Consider the following 23,860-nt stretch of genomic DNA (forward strand, 5'->3'; position numbering starts at 1 on the left):
AACCCTCTCTCTACCCCAGCTATTCAGTTTATCTCTCACCTTCTTATCACAGCAAACCTTCTTGAAAGATAAATTACATTGCCTCATATTTACTTTCTTTTTTTTTTTTTTAAGATTTTATTTATTTATTTGACAGAGAGAGACACAGTGAGAGAGGGAACACAAGCAGGGGGAGTGGGAGAGGGAGAAGCAGGCTTCCTGCGGAGCAGGGAGCCCGACGCGGGGCTCGATCCCAGGACCCTGGGATCATGACCTGAGCCGAAGGCAGACGCTTAACGACTGAGCCACCCAGGCGCCCCTCATATTTACTTTCTTGCAGTCTGCTTCCTCCCCTTCCATTCCACTGAGTCTTTTCTCTACACTAAGTGACTTCCTTATTGACATAGCCAATGAATTCCTTCCAGTCATGTTCTTTGGTCTCCCGGGAGTATTTTTTCAATGCTAAAACTTTTTGTCTTTCATGTGAATGGTGCCTTTCTCATGATTTCTTTTTTCCTTCTCCTTCCCTGTCTATTTCCTAGGCTCCTATTTTTTCCCCATCTCCTTAAGTATCATTTTCTTCAGGCTTTCTTCATCATTTTTTTTTTCTTTGCATTATCCTTTTTCTGAGAAATTCCATTTACATCCACCTGTTCCAGTACTTTGAGTTGATAATGAACAAAGGCACATCTTCAACTCAGTTCCTTTTTCCTCCCCTGAGTAAGACCCATATTTCAGGCTCATGTGGTCCCCTAGTATCTCAGCTCAACATCTTTAAGACTGACTTCATCTTTCCTACAAACTTGCATTTCTTCCTATTGATTTCAGAAGAAATACTGGTGAGTAGGAAGATTACTAGGATGAAGACATAAACAAATTGGAAAGTGATTTGGAAGGTAAAACTGGTAGAACTTAGTTATTCATAAAATGTGAGGGGCCCAGGAAATGAGGAGTGTAGAATGATGTCAAAGTTTCCCATTAGTGTGATTGGGTTTTACATAAGTTAGAGAATTTTCTGTGGAATTTCCATGTGGATACGTGCATAGGCAGCTATATAGTTCTAGGAATCAGAAAAACAGTTTAGACTGGAAATAGAAGTTTGGATTTCAATAACATGAAGTCATGTGGGTGCATGAAGTCCCCTTGAGAGATTGAAAATTTAAGGGTTGGAGAAGTAGATACAGATTCAAGAGAGAATAGTATTTCAAATGCCAGAGAATAAATGTCAGCTAAGTGATAGACTAAGAAGGAACTCTTGGGGTTTTTGTCATTGAAATAATACTGGAAACAGCTCTCATTCTATTTTTGAAAAATACAAATAATGTGTATTAATAAGACAATATATTATTTAAGATCTTCACATAGCTTAAAATGTTATGTTCTGAACTTCTATTTATTGATGGTTGATTATTAGATCTGGAATTTTCTTAGGTAAATATTTGGAGCAGAAAGGTGTAGAGAAGAAAAAAGTAAAGAAAATTGATAAAGAGAAAAACCAAGAGGTTAAGACAAACCTCATCTACTACACTATTTTACATAGGGGACAATTGGCTATTAAACTAAGGGATATGACTTAGGTCCCTATTTATGCTAATTAGTTTCCAAAAACATGATTCGATAATATAGCCATCAATAATACCTCTGTTTCTTGAAATCAATCACCATGCAAATGCTTTCTTATAGATTTAGAGAATGAGTAAAGCAAATTATAACCCGTCACTTAGAACAGTTGTCAAATGAATGTTGGTTTAATTGAATTATATCATCCTCATTAACATTTCAAACAGTATTTATTACTGACCAAGTTCACAAATTTAGTTTTAAATTATATTCAGAAGTCAGCATTTTAGATCTACATACCTGAACCTGATAATGTGAGACTTGACAAATTCTTCCCTCAATGGAGATTTATGAAAAGCATCTTTCACCTGTTCCAAAAATATTCAAAATATGTCAGCAAGAATAATTTTCTGAAACTCAATTTAAAGCTCTATGGAAAATTTAAAAACAAAACAAAGCAAAACAGAAAGCATTAACCAACATTTCACAATGCACTCAACTTGAAGAATCTAGAAGAATCTTTTCTGGTATTCTACTCCGTGATTTTAACTGAACTCTGCCTTAGGAGTTATAGTATCTGGGAGCCATAGTAGTGGAGCCAAGAGTGACATCTGCTGTGCTACACTCAGAAAGATACTAAAAAGAATAAACACACTGTTTTTTTTTAAAGGAAGAGTAAATATTCATACCCTGAGATACAGACTTCTACTGTAGGTAAACAAAGGAAATGAAATAATTCTGCCAACTGATGGTTGGGTCATAGATATGAGTGTGTGACAGTGTCACATGGTTCTTAAAACTGGTGAAAAGGTTGCCAAATATCCTGGCATAATCTGCACCCAGTTCAGAATTCAAAATGCTCTTAGAAAGGCCCATGTGAACTAGGATATTTAGCCTACCTAATATGTTCTGTTAGGTTTACTTCAATAAGGTAGAAGAATGTATCTTGTGGAGATATTTCTTGCTACTATAATTAAGAATTCTAACCCACTTAAATTTTTAAGTTAGGAGTCAAGGTAAACATGTCAAGTATTTCTTGGTTTCAGTGTGTGAATATTGACCAACCACAGTTATGGCAAGCTAGTGATTGGCTTACAGAACAATGAGCCTTTTTATTCTTTCACATCTTTTGTTGACTCCTCTGTCTTTGTGACCAAGGTCGGTTACTTCAATTATGAGATAGATCAGCACAGTACAAGTGAGTCCTCTAATGACCACATTCACTTGGATTTTTTTATTTACGGGCTTATATTTATTTTTTTTAAAGATTTTATTTATTTATTTGACAGAGAGAGAGACACAGCAAGAGAGGGAACACAAGCAGGGGGGGTGGGAGAGGGAGAGGCAGGCTTCATGCTGAGCAGGGAGCCCGATGTGGGGTTCAATCCCAGGACCCTGGGATGATGACCTGAGCTGAAGGCAGACGCTTAATGACTGAGCCACCCAGGTGTCCCTAAGAGCTTATATTTAATCAAATAATTTCAAAATTTTTATTAATTTTGAAGAGTGTTAAAAGTCCCATCTATATTTCTTTTTTTTTTTTTTAAGATTTTATTTATTTATTTGACAGGGAGAGACAGCCCGAGAGAGAACACAACCAGGGTAAGTGGGAGAGAGAGAAGCAGGCTTTCCGCCAAGCAGGGAGCCCGATGCAGGGCTCAATCCCAGGACCCTGGGATCATGACCTGAGCTGAAGGCAGACGCTTAATGACTGAGTCACCCAGGCGCCCCTATATTTCTTCATATGTAAATCATTCTGGATGTTATAAAATTTATTTTAGTGAATGGCATAAAAAACAAGGAGAATTTTTGCATCTTTTCTTGACCCTTTTAGTTCCATTTTCTTTATTTTATTTATAGCTTTAGAAAAGAGCTTATTCAGATATTTCCCTGATTCAGTGTTTACAAGTACAAATTCAACCAGAATTTGACCTCCTCCTTACCAAGGTATTAAAACCCTCAGGCTTCTAGTGTATCAGGTAGTTTCTAGGTTGGTAACTGCCATTATGTTCTTACTTAGGATATAAGAAATGGAAGACAATTTTGAAATTATCTAGTCTAACGCCTTAATTTTCACATAAGGAAATTTATCCAGAATGAAAATTGGTAGTAGATGGTTCTAAAACTAGGCATCTCAACTTCTAGGTTAGGGTATTTTCCATCACATCATACCACTAACTACCTCACAGACTGTCGGAAAAGTCCAAAAAGAAGTCCAGGCTCTTGCTCTCTTGGCCTATACTGAAAATTTTTCCACTTTTTAAAAACATTTGATTCATCTCTGAGGATGAATGTTGAGGCCTTAAAAATAGAGATGAGTATCCATGTGTCTCCTATAGGCTTATGTACCCAAAACTAGTCCAAGGTCAGATATTTGTGAATATGAAAATACTATTCAAGTATGTGTCTGAATAGTTTTAATCTTGTGGTCTTTTGATCATGGTGTCTTCTATAGGATACAGCAGTCATATTTTGGGTCATTCTCACATTCCCAGAATTTCTGGACTCTGCTGATCAAGATTGTAGCACTAACTATGGAAGAGTGAGTGGGAGGGACATGAAGGAAGGGCTAAAGCTCACTTGCTTCAGCCCTGCAAGGCATACCCTCCCAAGTCATGTATTGTCAATTTTGTTTTACATCTTTCTGACAGGACTGCTTCCCATTTTTCAAAGATATGCAAGATCAGTTGAATGGTTGTTATGGAAGCTAGGTACCAATAAATGGATATAAAGTGATGGCAAATGTCCTAGAAATGGAGGGGAAAAGTGCTTACCATTGATTCAATTTTCTGGCTCATTTCTGTGAAATTTTTAGAACCCTCTCTTCCAAAGTCACCATACAGTTTGTTACTTGTAAATGACAATGTGCTATAGTAATTGTAGGTCTTCCTTTGATCTGTGAAGAGAGAGGGAAAAAAAAAAACCATTATCTTTTTGTCAGATGTACGTAAAACATCATTGTTTCCATGTTTGGTGGTTGCTAGAAAGACTGAGACCAGAGAGAATGTCCCTACCCCAGGTCATCATCTCTATCATCTTGCCCTGAGCTTCATGGTTATCTTAGAATAAAAGACAACAACATTTATCATCATAAGATTTAGAGTGTGAAAACCATAAGAAATGCTTGGTGTTCCTGTGGGCTAATTAGTTATCTGTTATCCATTCCTGAATTAGCCACGAGAGGCAGCACGTCATGCCATCTGATCATACAAACAAGAATGGACTTGGAAGCTTCCCAAGAGTAAATGCACTTTTATATTCCAAAAGTAGATTTCTCCCAATTCAGTAAACTACATATCAATTTTGGCCACAAGCACTGTAGTGTAAGAAAAATTTATTTGGGGTAAAGAAGATGAGGATAGGGATGAAAATGCTTGTGGTTTAGTTAGGGAGCTAGAGCTGCTATCTGGCATAACCTTCCAGGGACACTTATTTTCACCTGGCTCCCTTGTCACTCCATTTATTTTCTCCCACCAACCACAGGGTTTGTCTTGTCCTGCCATTGTGTACACTTTCTGCATCCAGTTTAAGCAACCCATGTTTTTGGCCCACTGAAAATTAATACAGCATTCATCTACCCTTCTATATATGAAGCAAGCACGAACCCTAAGAAGATTCATTCATTCAACAAATATTAATGCCGACTACCTTTTCTATGAAAGACTCCGTGTTGAGTGTTAGGAATATTATGGTGATCAAGACAGTTGTGGGTGGTTATTGTAGGATAATGGAGTATGCTTCACCCAATCTCAATTTCTCTCCTCTTCTTTCTTGCTTCTCATTCTTTCCTTCTTTACTTGAACCCCAGAGGAAAAGGAAACTAACATTGGGCACCTGTGTCCCAAGCATATTCACGTATCTCATTTCATTTACCATAACTCCCATGGGAAGGCAGTACTGTCCACATTTAACAGATAAAGACTACAGTCTCAGAAATGTAAATAAATTGCCCAGCCTCAACATGGCATAACCAGAAAAGACAGAACTGGATTTCAAGTCAAGGTCTGACTCTCAAAGCACAAACTTTCTTTACATACCACTTCTTGAGGTGGGAAAAACCAAACCCACTCACTGAAGCTGTATAAGACGTCTCTCATACATAAGAGTTATGGAAAAAACTACCGGTAAATTTCGGGGCACCTGCGTGGCTCAGGTCATGATCCCAGGGTCCTGGGATCGAGCCCCGAATCAGGCTCCCTCCTCCACAGAAGGCCTGCTTCTCCCTCTCCGACTCCCCCTGCTTGTGTTCCCTCTCTCACTGTGTCTCTCTCTGTCAAATAAATAAATAAAATCTTAAAAAAAAAAAACAAACTACTGGTAAATTTCAAAAGAACATCCCGGCTGTCCCGAGGATTTGGTTGGATTGACAAGGCTAAGGAAGAGCCAGTGATGCAAAAAGAGATGGAGGGCAGCCTGAAAGTTTAGGACCTCCTGGGAATTAGCACCAAAGTAAGGGGCTAGGGAGGTTTTGCCTTTCTCCCTCTTTCCTTACCTCCCTTTCACTGAATGGCCTTGACCTGAATGGCCAGAGTGACCTGAAATGAAGGCAAGTCCCTGGAAATATACATAATCTCAAGTAAGGTTTTTAATTTATTGAAATATTAGACATCAGGTCTAAAATGGGCCTAAGAATCTGCATTTCTAACAAACTCCCATATGTGATACTGCAGGCGGTGGGACCTAACCCCTCATTGAAAAGTTAGTGTCTAGAGAGGAGAACTGACTCTTCTACGTATTAGTCCTATTCTTTTTTAAATTATTAGATTGAGGGTGCTTCGGTGGCTCAGTCGGTTAAGCATCTGCTTTCTGCTCAGGTCATGATCCCAGGGTCCTGGAATCGAGCCCCTCATTGGGCTCCCTGCTTAGCAGGGAGTCTACTTCTGACTCTGCCCCTCCCTTCTGCCCATGCTCTCTCTCTCTCAAACAATTAAAATCTTTAAACAATTATTAAATTAATAAATTTGAAACTGGCATTTGTAGAAGCCAAAAATGGTCAAATACCAACAATTTCATATGCTTCAACCAAATGAACAACTTGTCTGTAGTCAATATTTTACTTTGCTCAATAGACTCAAACAGGTCACTAAGTGTCAAAACATATTTCCCAGTTGCCAGAATTATATGGCATGTGTACTTGTGGGAAAATATTATTGGGGAATATTAACAGAAAAGTAAGAAAAATAAGGATGAACATTAGTTTGCTGATAATTTTCTAAAAAGTTTGTGAATCTGTAACCTACAAGGATGTTGCTTATAATAGAGTCACCTTCTGTCATTCAATTCACAGAGGGACAGAAATGAGCCCCAACGGCCCCTGAACACCAGCTGCACACGCAATGCTACGCCGCCCTGGGCTTTATGCCAAAGATGTTTTTTCAAGGTGAGTTGCCTCCATCTTAATCTTTCTGTTTCTGTAACTATTTAATTTAGTTTGGTTATTTAAGTATGCCAACTCCTAAAAGCTCATGTGCTATATCCACTCTGTTCTTCGTTTCTATATCCAAACAGAGGGCGGGTCACACATGTGAGACAGTAACCCATATCACAACAGTCACTGTTTATGCAGGTGTGTTGTGTGGGCGGTAGAAGTTGGGAGTTCCATATTACTACACTGATCATTCAAACAATAGGACCCAGGAGCAGGGTACTGGAAAAATCTTGCCAGGTTTTCATTGTATGCATGGGAGCAAGATGGCCTGGGAAGAGGCAAAGGGAGAAGCAGTAAGAAACATTTTCTCTCACTGAGGTAATGAGACCTCTAGCTGTAGTAGGAATTCTTTATGATGTCAGACAAACCGAAGTATGCCCCCATGAAAATATCATAGGTATGATTCACTAATCTTTATCATTCAGTATCCAATAAATATTAATTATTTAATATGTGCCAAGATCCTGCTAAGTTCTGGGAATACAAAAATTAACAAAACAAAGTGCTAGGCATCTGTGGAGAAGAATAATGATGCTTACAATACAATGAACTCAATATATTCATAACAGAACTGTAGAATTATAAAGTTATTTTAGCCATTCTTTTTTTTCTTTTTAATTAAAAACATGCTCCAGACAAATAACCAAAATGTAGATACTCCAAAACTTAAAGACTTGTGTGTGGGTAAACTCTACCAAAAAAAGTCTTTACTTTATATATTTTTTTTCTCTAAACTACCCAGAAATGATCTACCTTGCTTTAGAAATTGAGATGGGATTTGAGATTGGAATTGAGATTATGTCTGTCAGTGGAGGAAGACCACCAATTTACAGATCACCATGTCTCTTTATAGGAAAGCAACTTGTGCGAATTCCCAATTAAATTAGAATCAAGTAATTAGCTTCTTTGGTTACAGTGTCTTGAACATCAAAGCATTAGCTAGTCACTAAGGGAGATATTAAGCCAATAGGTCATAGTGGAGTCGACTAATTATAACTTGAGGCAGAGTAGAGGGAAACTTCAGAAGGGTTGTTATACCCTGGAAGAACAGTCCTAAAGTACCCTGGGGATCTTTCTAATAACAGAGCAGACCCATGGTTCATCTAACTGCGAGATACCTGATTACCACAGAGTGAACCTCTTTATAATTAATCTTCTCTGCATATCCTATCCTCTTTAATCACATGTACTACATCCCAAGATGAGATTTAAAATAACAGAAATAGGCACTTATTAAACAATATATAACTATGAGCATTTTCCATTTTCCATTTACTAGTACAGAATAGAGCCAACTTCTCTATGATCCTTGATCATGTAATTAATTTTTGGGCTCTCAGGATGTCAATAAGTTGGAATAATTTTAAATCAAGGTGATTGCTCTATGTCCTCAAACAACACGTTCGACTTTAGCTCTGCTATGATCTTTCCCTATTTAATATTTGATTATCACTTATTAATGAATATAAAAACTAGCATGCTATTCCCAGCAGGAAGCATTGCTACATCAAAGATAAAAGAAAGACTCGTCCTTGGCTTGTGAGGATTAAGTGAGAGAGACAAGGCAGGTAAAGATTTCTTTGTACCAGCTATGCAAATGAGTTGCAGTCATGAATGAATAAGCCTGAGGCAAATCCAAACCAGAGTGCACATGAGGAAATATGTGGGGCTAAGTCACCTGATGCCAGGGCAGCCCATACTTACTGTATCTCACATAATGAACAGTAAGTCCAATGCACACTGCCAGGACAATCAGGGTGATAAAGGTGATGAGGCCAATAACCCAGGGCTGCAAACAAGCTCTCTTCCTGTTCTTCACCACAGCTGGCCTGAGAAAGAAAGCAAATAAATGGGTTATATCACAGGGTGCACCACACCCACTCCTTAGGTAAAGCAGATATTTGTGGGGAATTCAGGACCCTCAGGTGGTAGAGTACTGTTCTGGTTTACAACACATGCTGGCTCTGGTTGCCTGACCTTAGGCAAGTCATTGGACATCTCTCAGCCTGTTTCCTCATCCATAAAGTGAAGATGATAAGGATAGTACCTATCTCATAGGATTGTCGTAAGGATTAAATGAATTACTATATATATAAAGTGCCTACAACAGTGCCTGGCATGTAGAAGGTACTTAGGAAGTGTTAGCTATGATTTACTGAGCTGGCTACGTCCGAAATACTGACTTAGGCACAGCTGGAGCTATGACAATGTTTAAAGCCTGGTTTGACCACTCTAAAATCTTAAATGCCTATGAACTATGTTACAGCTTGATCCATACTGTTCCAGAGAGAATTTCTATTTCTACTCAATTTTTCTGATTTATTTCCAAACAAATTTTGAGGGTACACGTAAGAGATAACCAGAATTCCCTTCTAGACAACCTGAGTGCTTGCACTCTAAACTTCCCTAATGCTACAGGAAATCCCTTCTGCATAAGATTCTCTCAACCTCTCCCATTTATTCTGCCTTCAAAAACATGTTACTGAAAAATGTTGGTCAGTCGGGTTTTTGTTTAATTAGTACAGTTGCTGTTTCCTTGTGTTATAATAGTTGTTAAGCAAACTCAACAGCTAGAGAAAATAAAATAGTAAGTCAGAGTTGGCTAAGGAGTTTGAATATGAAGCTGTTATTTTAAATTTCTTGAGGTATTTATCATGCTGGTAGAATCGCTGGCAAGTGTGCTGATCTCCAGAGCGCTGTCTGGTATGTGAGGACTGCAAGTGTGGCACTATGCTGGAGGAGGACAGGGAGTTCAATCACAATAAGGAGGATTCTGAATCCAGCTCTTCCCTTAGCAACTTGAACAAATCATTTAAACTCTGGGCTAAGTTCTTCATCTGTCAATAAGGGGCAGGATAGCCATTTGGTCTAAAGCACGTGGTTGATTGTGGGATCCTGAATAAGATCATGAATGCGAAAACTATTGCGAATCCTGAATGAGATCATGAATGCAAAAATGCAAAGCTATTTTTGCAACAAATAATTTGTGCTTACAGGAATCAAGGGGACTTTGTTTCCAGTTATGCAGGACCAAGATGTGATATCATCTTGGGACCTATCACATCATAGCCTGGCTCTGCCTCGGTGTTTTGTTCTGTTAGAACATTGTCACAGAAGTCAATACTGTCATCATTGCTACATGACTCTGCCCGTCCTGAAGGCACTGAGATATAGTGAAAGGCTCTAGAGACTCTACTCGGTCTTCTCCCTTGTTCCTGTGATTTTCCTATGGGACTATAGCCAAGGACACTTCATCTTCCTCTCCCCAGTCTCTTCAGTGTCCCTTGAGTGATATGCCAAACACCTGATCCTACAATGGCAATTACTGCAAGATAAAAAGATTGTTCCATGAGGAGGTTGTTAATTTTTTATGTGCAAATGTGCCTAAGAAACCTAAAAATTGATCCCTGTTCCTTCATCTCTGACTGTGTGCTATTCACCTGTTGCAGAAGAAAGGAGATGTGTATAGCAGACGTAAGCAAAACTTTGGGGGAAATACGGGGAGGGAAGGGCTTTCAGCTAATGTCAAAACATGCCAGATGAAGAATATGAATTTTTAATTGTAGCAAATGTGCTATAATTATCAAAAATATATGATCACTATGTAGAGTTGTGAAATATGGCAGAAGTTCTAATTGTTCTGTAACTCCTAATCAAGACAGAAAAGTAAAACAATGCAGCCATTAAACTGATGGGGTAAATCTAGAAGTATTAACATGGAAATAGTCAATGATATATTTTAGGGAAAAATGTTGCAGAAAAATATGCACTTTATGTCCCAGCTTTTTTAAAAATAACTTTTAAAGATTTTATTTATTTATTTGAAAAAGAAGGAGCGAGCACGAGTGACGGTAGGGGCAGCGGGAGAAGCAGACTCCCCACTGAGCAGGGAGCCCAACACGGGGCTTGATCTCAGAACCCTGAGACCATGACCTGAGCTGAAGGCTGATGTTTAACTGACTGAGCTACCCAGGTGCCCCCATCAAAAACACTTTGAATAAATAATTAGGAGAGTCTGATTCTGAGTCCTGCCACCAACTTATTTATTGTATAATCTTGTACCAGTAGATTCAATTCTCTCTCTTTTTTTCTCCATGTCAAAACCAGAGATAATAATTTCAGACCGCACCTAACATGATGAGCTATGTAGAGATAAAAAGAGTAAAGTTTTTTTGTTACTTTGAGTTCACAAGCAGAAAATCATCAGCAAGGACTATTATTATTATCATCATTATTTTAATTATTAATAATAATGGTAATGACCACATTACTGAGATGTTTGTCATTTGAAACATTATTTCTTCCCTTTCTAGTCTGTATGGCATTGCTTTGCAAACTGATTCACCCTGCTTCTTAATTACTTTTTTTATTGCTCTCTCAGCAAGAAATTAAATACTGAATTACTCCAAATTACGTGTGGTAGAAGTGTGCTCAAAAAATAGGTAAAATGGAGGAATAAATCCGTTTTACATATCAATAGACAATTATGTAATTAACCCCTCCTGTACATAAATCCTTGTCATTATTGTGGCCTTTTGAACCTTATCTGAACCTTTTCAGGTAAAATCACCTTCAGACAGACTAGATAAATTCTAATAGCTTCAGTGCTGTCAAATTTCTTTCTTTCTATGATTTTTCCTTTCAATTTGAGGAGATGTCTGATTAGATGATGAATATAGCAGGTGAATATAGCAGTTAAAATATGGGTACATTTTTATAAGCCTAAAATTGCCAGAAGACAAGTAATATGTCCAGAGTTGTATTATCATTATCACTTCTTAATGTGTCATTTTAAGAACAGTACTAAAAAGGAAAAGCAGCATCAGCAACAAAAAGGCAAGGGCAAGAAAAAGGTACTAATGCAAATAAACCTCATGGCAAGCACTGGAGAGTAAGTCAGGGCTCACAGTACTTCAGAGGAAAGTTTATCAGAACAAACCCCCACAGAACACCACCATCGTAGACTGATTAACAGTGGATCTCAAACTCTTTGCTCATTCTCTGTAATGGTAAGCAGCAATGATATTCTTAGTCTACATGTTTCACCAGCTCAGTCCAGCTGAGACGTTTTAAATAAATATGTGCACAATATCTATAAGGCTGGTGGTTCCAAAGCATTATTATCAACTACTTAAACCAGAAGTCAGCAAACTCTTCTGTAAAGTTCCAGATAGAAACTATTTTAGGCTTTCTGGGTCACATATTCTCTGTTGCAACTATTTAGCTGGGCCCTTGTAGCCATAAAGCAGCCATAGAAAATACACAAATGCTCACAGCTGTGTTCCAATAAAACTTTATTTCTGTGCACTGAAATTTGAATTTCATATAATTTTCACATGAATAGTTTTCTTCTTTTGATTTGTTTCCAACCACAAAAGTATAAAATCATTCTTAGCTGAAGCACTGTACAAAAACAGGTGGTGGGCCATAGTTTACTGATGGTTGACTTAAGCAATAGCCTACAAGTCAATGCTAATTGTGTTGGGAACTATAATAATCTTTTCACTTTCTAGTCTCATCTGCATGGCAAATTTAATGTAGTCTGTCTCCAATCCCATTGCCACTGACTTTATTCTGGAATTCTCACTAAAATGCGTCCTGTAGCTTAATAACAGGTTTCTCTTCTGTCCTCCCAATCTCTGAATTATTCTCCATTCCAGTAAGCTGTCTTTCTAGAAGTGATGTAGCCAATGGCTGAGACTAGTAGAAACCCAAGTTCGCCTTAGTTAGTCTGGCATTCCTCTTTTCCCCATGAACTTTCAGGCTCTTTGCCTTTGATATGCTTGCCTCCTATGTGGAGTAACAGAGTTTATGCTTTGCTTGCATCTTAAAAGCTCATCTGTATTTAAGAGCCTGTTCAAAAAGTCCTCTCCACTTCAGTTAGTTCTACCCTGAGCATCACGTTGAAGTACATATTTTGAGCTCCTTAAGGATAGGGACTGGGCCTTATCTCTATATTCTCCGACCACATGCTCAAGATAGGTTCACAGAAGGAATTGAATTGAAGTTGACTAAACCAGATAAAACTGACCATTTGTCAATACTACAGTATGGGTTTCTGTCTCTCTCAAAGCACTTCTGGTTTGCCTTAGTCTTAGAAAAGAACTTGGCATATTACATACAAAGAAAAATAGGTCAGACATTGTGGAGAATAATTACTATTTAAGTAAAACCTGATTTCCATAAAACACTTTATATAATGATCAAGATTTGTGGTTAATATTTCTACATCACCTGTGTTTAAAATACATGATTTTCCAACTGTGATTTGATCTATCCACTGTAAAGTCTTATTATAGTATAGAAAGCGACAAATGCAAATGAGGGGACATTAACTTCAGGAAACACATTATTTGGGGCTATTACGTGTCTATATGTTACAATATCAAAGCAAAAGCATAAAGAAAGATACCACAATGAAATAACAACCTAGTATCTTATGACATTGCTAAGCCCCTAAATCAGCGCTTAGGATTTCAAGTATCATTTAATAAGTATTTATTCAACTTTTATTATGTTTTTGGCACCGGCTTATTTCTTTAGCTTATTGAGTTGTGCCTGCTTGTCCTATCCACACAAATACTTCCGGTGCTTTCTTCTCTGTGGAAGACTTATACCAGCAGGCATTGGAGAGATCTGTAATCTTTCTTATACCTTGTCGAGTAAGACTATAAAAATATACAAGGTGGAACTAAAGTTTGTATATGTGTGCATGGATCATATATTTTCATTGCTTTTTTTAAAAAAAAAAGAAATATAAACTACTTCTTCTAAAATTGCAAAGAACTTATTTCTGTTTTGTTAACTGTTGCACAAACATATCTCTAAAGTATCTAATAATATCAGCCAGGCCCTTGGACTGAATTATGTGTGCATTCTCAAGAATGATAACTATGAATAGTTCTCATAGAGAAGTTACAATTACAACAAGGTGGGATTCTAATTACCAGAAAAGTGTTTCCATTTTCTCTTTACAGCACTAAGATAAATGGTAAGAAGTTCATTGTTTTTATTATAAATGTTTTAGTTTATATTCCACCTTGTTCTAAATTAGCTTAAGGTAACTTATAAGGATATATATAGAGAGATGTAGATATATAGAGTAATATACATATATAAATATATATGAATAATACTAAGACTACGTTAATTCCCATCTAGACATTTCCTTAAGTCAGGCCACAAAATTTGTAGCTTTCCAGCAGCCAACTCAAAAACAAAAATAAAAAAACAAAGCAAACAAGCAAACCCTGTTCAGATACCTTTTTCATGGCAACCATAGGATAAACACTGAGCAATTATTCAGTAACAATACAATTCTTCTCCTCATAAAAAATTACTATGTAATGTAATGACTTATATTCTCCACAATATTCCTAGCATTGAAACAAAAATTAGTTTTATAATACTCTTAGTGTTTCCTTCAATATTGGCAAATGTTATAAATTACTATTTAATAAAAGCAGTTTGATGGTGTGGGGGAAGGGAGCAGTATGAATCATTCATACCAAGCTCTTTGACAATTTTTAAAAATGTCTGACAACACTTCCTTAACTGTTATTGAAATGGCTCTGTAATGGGATTCTCACATTATAAAGGATCTAAAGATTACTGAAATTGTAGGCATAAAAACATATTATTATTTAGTACAGTAGTAAGTACTGTACTTAATACAGTAGTAAGTTTTTAATAAACATTGTGAATAAGCATTGTGACAGAAAACCCTACCACTCATTAACTGTTAACTTAAGCAAAACCATAGCTTAACCATTCCTATATTTAACCAACCATAACATTCGTGATAATATCTTTCCTCCCACCTAGTTTAAAAGGAAGCTGTGAAGATCACATATGCGATCATCAGACTTTGTTAAATACATGTATTATATTACTGGCAAGTATTAGTGGCAACTCAGCAGTAAGGAATGTCTCTGATCTCCACTGTCTGATGACCAAGGTATTTATTAAGTTCCCAGCCAGATTTGGTGCAGCACAGGAAACTACAAACCGAGATTCAGGTTGACACTTTGCCTGACCTCTAGAAATGTGTAATCACAGATAGATGTGGTGCAACAAAATTTAAAGATATTATAAGTAATTAGGTATGGGTTTATAGACGTACAAATTGAGCTATTTTCATCTTTAATCTACTAATATATTTGCTTTCTTTTCCTCAAACTCTTTCTACTTCAAGATAATAAATTGCCCTGATCTGAGTAAAGAACTTTAAAAGCAACAGTTTCCCACAGAAATGTTGGCAAGGGATGCCATTGCAGCTAGTCATAGGGAATTGTACACACTTAAAAATGTGTAAGAAAAGTAAGAATTAACAGGGAGTATGTAAGTACGTGGTGGCAGGTGTTATCAGAAGAAAAGTAGTTGAGAGACCTAAGCTTAGAGACACTTTCGAGGCTGCTAATACATAGCATAGACTCTCAGAAACTTTTTGTAATGTTAGATGTCTTCCTACCAAATCTCTCTCATGCCTTTGTTTAGATACCTCTTATGAGAGTTGACATGATAGAGTAGAAATAGCTCTGAACAGTAAGACCAGTGACCTGCATCTTAGTCCTAAAGTTTTGGCTTAAGGATTAAGTCCTTTCATCTATGTCTGAAGTTTCTGAGATGAGAAATCTGAAAGCATATTCAACATCACATAAGTTCCAGCATCCCTTAACCCCAAACTTGTGTGATGTTGAGTGTGCTCTCATTTTCTTCATCTGTTAAAAAACAATGAGGACTTTAACTGATCTAGATGCTCTTTAATTTCCACCAAAGTTAGTGTTCCATGCCTCACATTACTTAAAAATGTTTAATACATTATAATTAAAATTCAGCATTTACTAAACAATTAGCTTTAACATAATTTTTCAAATGTGTCATTTTTCTGGTTGCCACATATCAGATAACTGGAACAAAGTAAGAAAGAACAAGTGATTTTAAATAATCCAAGTTTCAGATGAGGAAGTCATAAACTTTATTACTTGCCTCTTAAGCCAGTTTTAAAATCCCTAGACCCATGAAATTTCATTTTATGTAAAACAATGATGGCCCTTAAAATTGGAATGTGTCAGTTGAAGGACACCCTAAGACACTACGGTGTTCTCTAGATTGCTGTTTTCCTGGCAAACACTGTAAGCCATGCACAAAGAATCCCTCCAATAGTCTAGAAATTCCTTTCTATAATAAAACCCTATCTGGATTAATTTATCAATGAAGGGCAGTTGGAAAATGCATGGATTCTGTTAATGTTTAAATTACTCTTCCAGAAGTTAGATTTCTTGATTAATGAATTTCCTGCCCCAGTTGCTGATCTTTTTTTTTTTTTTTAAAGATTTTATTTATTTTTTAACAGAGAGAGAGACAGTGAGAGAGGGAACACAAGCAGGGGGAGTGGGAGAGGGAGAAGCAGGCTTCCCACGGAGCAAGGAGCCAGACATGGGGCTCGATTCCAGGACCCTGGGATCATGACCTGAGCTGAAGGCAGATGCTTAACGACTGAGCCATCCAGGCGCCCCGCTGACCTTTAATATATGGAAGTATTGAGTCTTAACTTTTGAATGGAACACCGAATCAATACCATAAAATCGTAAGAAAGGTATCATTTTATCCAAAAGAATAAAATTTTTTCAGTTACCAATGCCCATGGCCTTAATTCACATCTATATGCTGATGGCTACCCGATCCACAACTGCAGCTCAGTTCACTTGGCTAATCTTCAGACCCGTATATCGACTGCCTACTGTTCATCACAATAGGATATACCTCTCATCATTCAAACTTAACGTGTCTGTAGTAGATAGTTGTAGGTGCCTACCCCAAATATTTTTTTCCTTAATAATACAATCTCCAATATTTGGTTGAGCACATGGCCATCTTGGAAAATAGAATAGTGTCCTTGTCCATAGGAGTCACCATGTGAATCAGTTCCCACTAATGTAGTCTCTATTCCAGGGGTTAGAATCCTGATGGATTTCATAGCTGGAATGCATATGTGGTAGTTGGAGTTCAGACAATCATTTTAGACGATGACTTGGAGGACATATATTCATTGCTGGTGGGACAGCACAATAGCAGAAGCCTAGATTTACTTCTTGAGTCTCCCTACAGGCCTATCTGCCTGCCTCCAGACTTGTTTATATTAATTCCATTTTTTATAAGCCTCTGTTATCCTAACTTTCTTGGTCCTCATATATACCTAAATCTGATGCTATTACAATATGTGAAACAGATTAGTTGCAATCAAGGTAAATTGCCACTTTTTTGTAATTATCTTTGGGAAAAAATTATCTTTGGGAAACTAATTTTTTATAGTTTCTGTATATGGAAAAGATGATAAAATATTTTTACTTAATATTCTCTAACAGCTGGTTTTAAGATACTCTTGACTATTCTCTATGACTTTAAGCAAATGATTTCCATTTCTTACTTAGTGGATCAAGGTCTGGGCTTTGACATCAAACAGTTTGGATTTAGTTCTGGCTCTGCCTCTCATTCACTAGGTAGCTCTGAAATTACTCTCTCTGATTCTACATTTCCCCACCTATAAATGGGGCTAATGATAGGACCTAAGTATAGGGTTCTTCTGAAGGTTAAGTGAAATAACACCTATAAAGCAATTGGCATCGGGCCAGGCACACAGTCAATGTTCAGCAAATGTTGCCTGTTGTCACTGTTTCCTCCTTCATAATGAGAAATTAATTTGTTCTCAAAGTGGGTTGAAAAATCCCTCAAATTGCCTCCTGTGTGCCTAAGGGGATAAGGAGAAGATGGAACAATGAGGCTCCCAAGCTTAGTGCCACTTCACCCATAGCAACTCTTCTCCATGTGTCAAGGGATTACATTAGGCCTTATGTGCAAAACGGAATTCAACTGAGAAAGATGTTATGTTCCAACTCCAGCTCTACCGATCACTTACTCAGAAATTTAGAAATCTCTGTCTTCCTAATCTTTGGTTTCCCTACCTGTAAATTCATGATAATGTTAAAATTATCTACCTTACAGTGTTGTTGGTAAGTACCAAATAAGAAAATAAATGGTGGAATCACCTCTACAGGATATATACTTGTTTTTTCCTGCTATATGTACCCTCTCTGGATTTTGCTAAATGCAACCTGACATGTCAGCTTTTAAAATGAACAATTAATTTTTAAAAGGTCATATATTGCTATATATATTCAAATGTAATAGTGATAATAATAACAATAGTATTTCCTGAGTCATGCAGACACCTGTGTTAATTTAACTCTTCTCCTTGACCGTATTGGATTAGGTTTACCAGTGAACAGGAAGAACAGATTCTATCTAGTGTTGACTGACTCACCCATTCCTGTAACCTCATGCAAATTACCTAATCTTTGAAGGTTGTATCCCCTATATAAAGACAGATAGCAATCCTTCCTGTCTACCAGCCTTGGAGGTCTATTGCGAAGACTATCCATTGAATAATAGCATTGTTCCTTGTAAATATAACTTTTATATCTTTTGACACAATGAGATAGTTAAATCATCCTAGCAGTAGAATCACCAAAGTGGATACAGGAGACATGAGGATGGTACACCACTGTAGTTAAGAGCATAGGTTTGGAGTCAGATGGACCTAGATTAATTCTCAGTTTTGCCATGTATTACCTCTGAGCAAATAATATTATCAACTGAACCTCAATTTCCTCATCTATAAAATGGGTATAATAATATAACCATAGGTTGTTTTAAAAACCAAACACTCATGATGTTTTAGAACAGTGGTTGGCACATAGAACATGTAAAACAAATGACGGCAATTATTATTTTGTTCTACACTGACTCACAGTTTGACTTTAAACAAAGTGCTAAATTCTATATCTGCTTTTGCAGCTTTGAAAAAGAGATATCATCTGACATCTTCAGATGAAAGATTTCAGGATAGAATTGTCATGATATATGGTACTTTGGATTCCCCTAAGCTTAGTTCTATTATCTCAGAATTACTATTCTAAAAATCTCAAATTGCCCAACCATGCAGACCATGTATGTAAGTAGAAGTTTTGGCTTGCAGATTCTGGCATGACTTGGTGTCTCTACACCCATTTTATTTTCTCAACCTCTTAAAACTTTCCTATTCTCTAATCCACTCATTTCAAATGTATTAAATTATGCTTGAAACTGTGAGAGCATTCTTCCTAATTCTCACCCACCATCTTCGATGAAAATATGTCTGAAGGAGTGTGTTTTGAGAAGTTCTTTGTGCAGTTCCTGTAAAACCTAATGCTGACCAAGCCATGAAAGGCAGCCAGAGTACCCATTTCACCACCTTCCATCTTAGAAGACCTGCTCCACGGCTGCCCAACTCACCTCATTCTCAAGTACTAAAGCCACCAGGCATACTTATGAATCTGATATTGAAGCACATGATGTTGCCTCTTTTCTAGAATGTTTCTATTTATTCCCTCCTTGTATTGAAGCAATGACGTATTTTTGGAGGAAAGCAGACAACAATGAAAAAATACCAATAAGGTCCATCGAGACAGTTACAGTTACTACAGACTGATGAATCCTTCCATGACATGCTGCACTAAGTGAACTCAATTTTCACGCAACAGCAAATGATGTAATCTTTTTTAGAAAACAGTGATGATGCAAATGAGGTGATATACTCTCAGTCACTGATCACCTTTGAGATAGTGTAGAGAAGTTAGGTCACATTTTCACCTTGTTAAAATATAAAGACAGTTTTAAGACAATTAAAAAAAGGCAGTCCATGTATTCTTTAAAATGTTTCTAAAAACCTATCAATGAAAGTAAAATTATACCACCACCCTTCCTCCTTCAGCATGTACGTACATTATTTCACATCAATCTGTATATGATCTGTTTCTTCGCCGAGACACTGTATAGCCATCCATGCCTACACATACAGACGCAATTTCTCCAGGTCTGTATCTGTGTGTGTGTGTGTGTGTGTTTTCCTTTTCTCTGTAGAATGTAAACTTTCCAAAGACTCTTCCTTTAGCTTCCCACCCATGATAGACAATGTGTTCCAGTAGCAAGACCATAGACGTTAGAGCCAGAAAGGCCAAGATCAGATTCTAGATTCAACACTTACTAACGCTGGACAGCCTGAGCTGCACTGATTTCATCTTTTAAAGGAGCAATCACAATAAGTGTTTCTCAAGGTATTTCCAAAATTAAATGAGATAGCATTTTACAAAATGTACAATACATAATAGGTGCTCAACAAGTAGTTTTCTTCCACACAGAATTTAATACACAATGAGAACTCACTAAAAGTTGTTACATGGACCAGGACAGATCGTAGCTGATGAAGCGAGGCCTTGTCAAAACCCGGAGCAGGATCCCATAGCAGCTCTGGTCCTAAAGCTCAATATGAGGACCCTTCAGTATCACTACTGACTGACTTCAAGTGGGGGCGGATAGGGGGGATATGCTTGATTGGTTTTATGTTAAGATTTCCCTGTAAACAGAATTTTAATCTAAATCAAGACCCTCCGTGTTAGACATAAACTCCCCAAATCATGTTTTATCCTCCCTTTTGTTTCCCATACCTCCTGAAATTATCTTCTCTTCCTTAATCATCACTACATTGCATAAATGAATGCTCTTCTCCCTTGGAGGGAAAGGTGACTAGGGAGAGATCACCACCCTTTAAGATATAATTATACCAATTTAAATAAAACAAAGGGCTTCTCTTTTAAAAGCTGACCTATTTCATTTCTGCTTTAATTCCTTTCTGTCTTACATGTTCCTTTCTTTTTTATGGCTTTACACTGTATCAGTTCTTCTCAAACTTTAGTGTGACTAAGAATTACCTGTGTAACTTTTAAAAATATGATTCCCATGCCTCAACCAAAAATTCATGAGAATTTCTGGGATGAGAACTAAACTTTTCTATTTTTAATAAGCACCCAGTGAATCTAATGGAGGGGGTCCATGGGCCACACACAGACTGAGATGTAGCTCTGACCCTACTGAGTAAAAATTAAAGTTTTTAAAATTTGAATTTTACTCATTTGATCTTTGTGTATCTAAATTTGTGTAGATATTGTCTACAAATTCAGTCTGCTTATCCTTAATTCTTATCAGTGGTTGCTGGTGACTACAGTTAGCATATATACCCATCACCAATAAATATTTATTTAATAAATATATTCTGCTCTTCCCAAATCTCTTCCCTATAAACTTATTCTTGATAAAGTTTTCTTTAACCTTCTGCTCTGTGTGTGTGTTTTTATAAAATCCATGTGTTACTCTCTTCGTGCTGAAAGAATAGTAAAATATAAGAGTTTGGGGGGAATGGTAGCATATGAAGAATAATATTTACCTGGTCCAAATTTCTTCTCACCTTTAAATTCTAAAATGGTGGATTTTCATTTAGAACAGGTGAAGTGAGGGAGACGGCTCTTAGAAATTTGGCTAAAGAGGAAGGAATGTGCCATTTGATAAAACCCCCCAGTGTTTCTTATATATCTTCCCAGTTATGAGCAATGTCCTTAAAAAGAAATTGTCTACGTATTTCAATTATACCTCTTTCTTCAAAGCATTCCAGTTGGTGCACTTGGTCCTGCAAATGTGCATAGTAAATTTAATCCCTTTCCCCTCTAGCCCATTCTCTTAACATCTCCTAGGTTGACAAACATAGATATGCTCCACTTTTTATACAGTTTTAGATCAGGAAGGAGTTTTTTGTTTATTATTTTTTTCCTTGAGAGAGATCTTCCTTCTACTCTGAAGTAGAACCAAAAAATAGGTACATCTTTTGCTTCAAATTAGAGAGTACACTCAGAAAAATGGATTCCAATACCCCCACATAATAACTACTCTACACAATTTCTAGACTCACTCATATCTAGCATAGACATAATCTGAAATCCATTTAGTATCTTGAGGTTGATAGAGATTAAATGTTTAAATAAAACCATTCTTGTCTATAGTACTATTCTTAAAAGATAATGTAGTAAAAAAGGATAGGACAGAAAAAACATCATGGATTATGGAGAAGTACTCACAAAAGACAGAGACCTTTGAGAAGTTTGACTAAATTTGTTACGTTGGTAGCTCTTAGTTGCTTCATTAACATGTACAGAAGAGTATTAAACTTTTCATAACAAGTATATGGAACTTTCTATCAATGACAGAGCCTGAGTGTTTTTCCCTATTAAGATTCCACTGGAATTTTTACATTTTCCAAACTATTTTCTTCTCAAACTAGAAGTTTTAAAAAAATGTTATGCCAGAATATGAATTAGAGAAAATAGAATTTTAATCTGAATATAAAATCATTTTTCAGAGCCCGAACTAGTACATGGAAACCTTATTACTGTTTAGTTTCTAACTTTGAATGAAAACAACCTCAAAATAATTATGACTTGTCTGTTAGAGAAGTGATTGTGGCCAGGTACATCATTGGATTTATTTTTTAAATCAACTATAATAATTTAATCATACTATCTTCTTAAATTATTTCTTACTCTTTCAAAACATCTATAGTTTTAAAATTTTAACTATTTAAACAGAAATGAATGTAATTTTGATCTGCATGACCTCAGATTTATTTTTTCTCATGTATACCTCTGAAAATAAGAGTATTTTCCCAACAAAACAAAGTCCAAGCTAAAAACACATTCTATTCTTGAAACTAACTAATTAGCTAACCAAAGGACAGCTGTCAAACCTGATGTACCTTTATCTTTTGTTGAACGCATCTGAAAGTACATAAAAAAATATTTGGGGATGAAACCTAAGATGACAGGGAACACTAAAATAGAAAGAAGAGAACTGTATTTCTTAACACAATTTCATGTTAAATATCAAAAGTATGTTTCTATATTAAACAAATAGTAAATTAGAGATCTACACATGCCCTGATGTGGTTCATGCCATTTTTAACTACAAGTAAACTTAAGACAAAAGAAAAGGGAACTCACCGATACATTGCTGACCAGCAGGGAAGAGTCCTGTGGAGACCAACGTCTGGAGTCAAGTGTGTGCATCCAGGCTATATCAGCAATTTCGTGGGCTGGATTAAGGTGAAGAAAGAAGTCTTTAATGATCTAAATAGAACCAGTCTGACAAGTCTTGACTAGTGTAGTGGGAACTGTGTGTGTGACTATTAGGACAAAGTCAAATTTTATACAGAGCAGGAGAACATAATTTATAAGCACTTTTTAGGAGTGGGAACTTAAAAGCTATTGCCTTAAGATTATGCTAGCTCAAAAGTGTTCATGTAAACCAGAAATTTTATAAAAGTCAGATGTTTAAATCTAGAAAGAAATCTTAAAATCATATTGCTTAGCTTCTTCATGTTTTCAGTGAAGAAACAAATTTAAGTTAAATGACGGTCAGAATCTTATAGTTTATAATCCACCAAACCAAGAGTAGTACCTATATTTTTTAAATTTATCTAACATGCTTTCTACTCTACCCTGCATATAATGAAAGTTTTCCTTTGGTATTGACTATAAGTCAGCAGCTGAAAATACAATAAAGACTAGAAAAGTATTAATATCTTAAAATTATGTGATATCATTCTTCTAGAAAAGTCAAGTAGTTTATAAATATTAACCCCCAATTGAGACAGTATATTTCTTTCATTATACTGGAGACAAGTATATCAGCCAACACTGAGTCATTACTGTCTTACTTCTGAAGAGTAAGTAATGTATTTAAAAAATGTGTGTTCATACATGTATATGCAGATATCTGTGTATTTGTGTCAGGCATAATCCTCAAATCACCATCCTTAATCCCCATAAACGATATTAGGTGTTTCTCCTCTGGGATCTCATGGTATCATAACCCTTACTGCATTGGAGTAGAATTTTTTGTTTACTTGTATCTCAACTCTACTAGACTGAATTCTTAACAGACAGTAACCCTATTCTTAGTATATATGGG

General features: G+C 36.5%; 1 protein-coding gene across 1 annotated transcript in view; it reads right to left on the reverse strand.

Annotated features, from left to right (window-relative positions):
- The window catches only part of LOC118546340 (transmembrane protease serine 11E-like), a 54,344-nt gene extending 31,364 nt beyond the window's left edge, over positions 1-22,980 (reverse strand). The window contains exons 1-4 of the mRNA XM_036109046.2: positions 22,891-22,980; positions 8,672-8,796; positions 4,314-4,435; positions 1,840-1,907 (exon numbers count right to left, since the gene is read on the reverse strand). Of these exons, the coding sequence (XP_035964939.1) occupies positions 1,840-1,907; positions 4,314-4,435; positions 8,672-8,796; positions 22,891-22,898 (323 nt within the window). The 5' untranslated portion in view covers positions 22,899-22,980. The remainder of the gene's footprint in view (positions 1-1,839; positions 1,908-4,313; positions 4,436-8,671; positions 8,797-22,890) is intronic.
- Between the last annotated feature and the right edge of the window lie 880 nt (positions 22,981-23,860).

The sequence above is a fragment of the Halichoerus grypus genome, chromosome 3 (assembly GCF_964656455.1).
Source record: "Halichoerus grypus chromosome 3, mHalGry1.hap1.1, whole genome shotgun sequence".
Classification (NCBI taxonomy): domain Eukaryota; kingdom Metazoa; phylum Chordata; class Mammalia; order Carnivora; family Phocidae; genus Halichoerus; species Halichoerus grypus.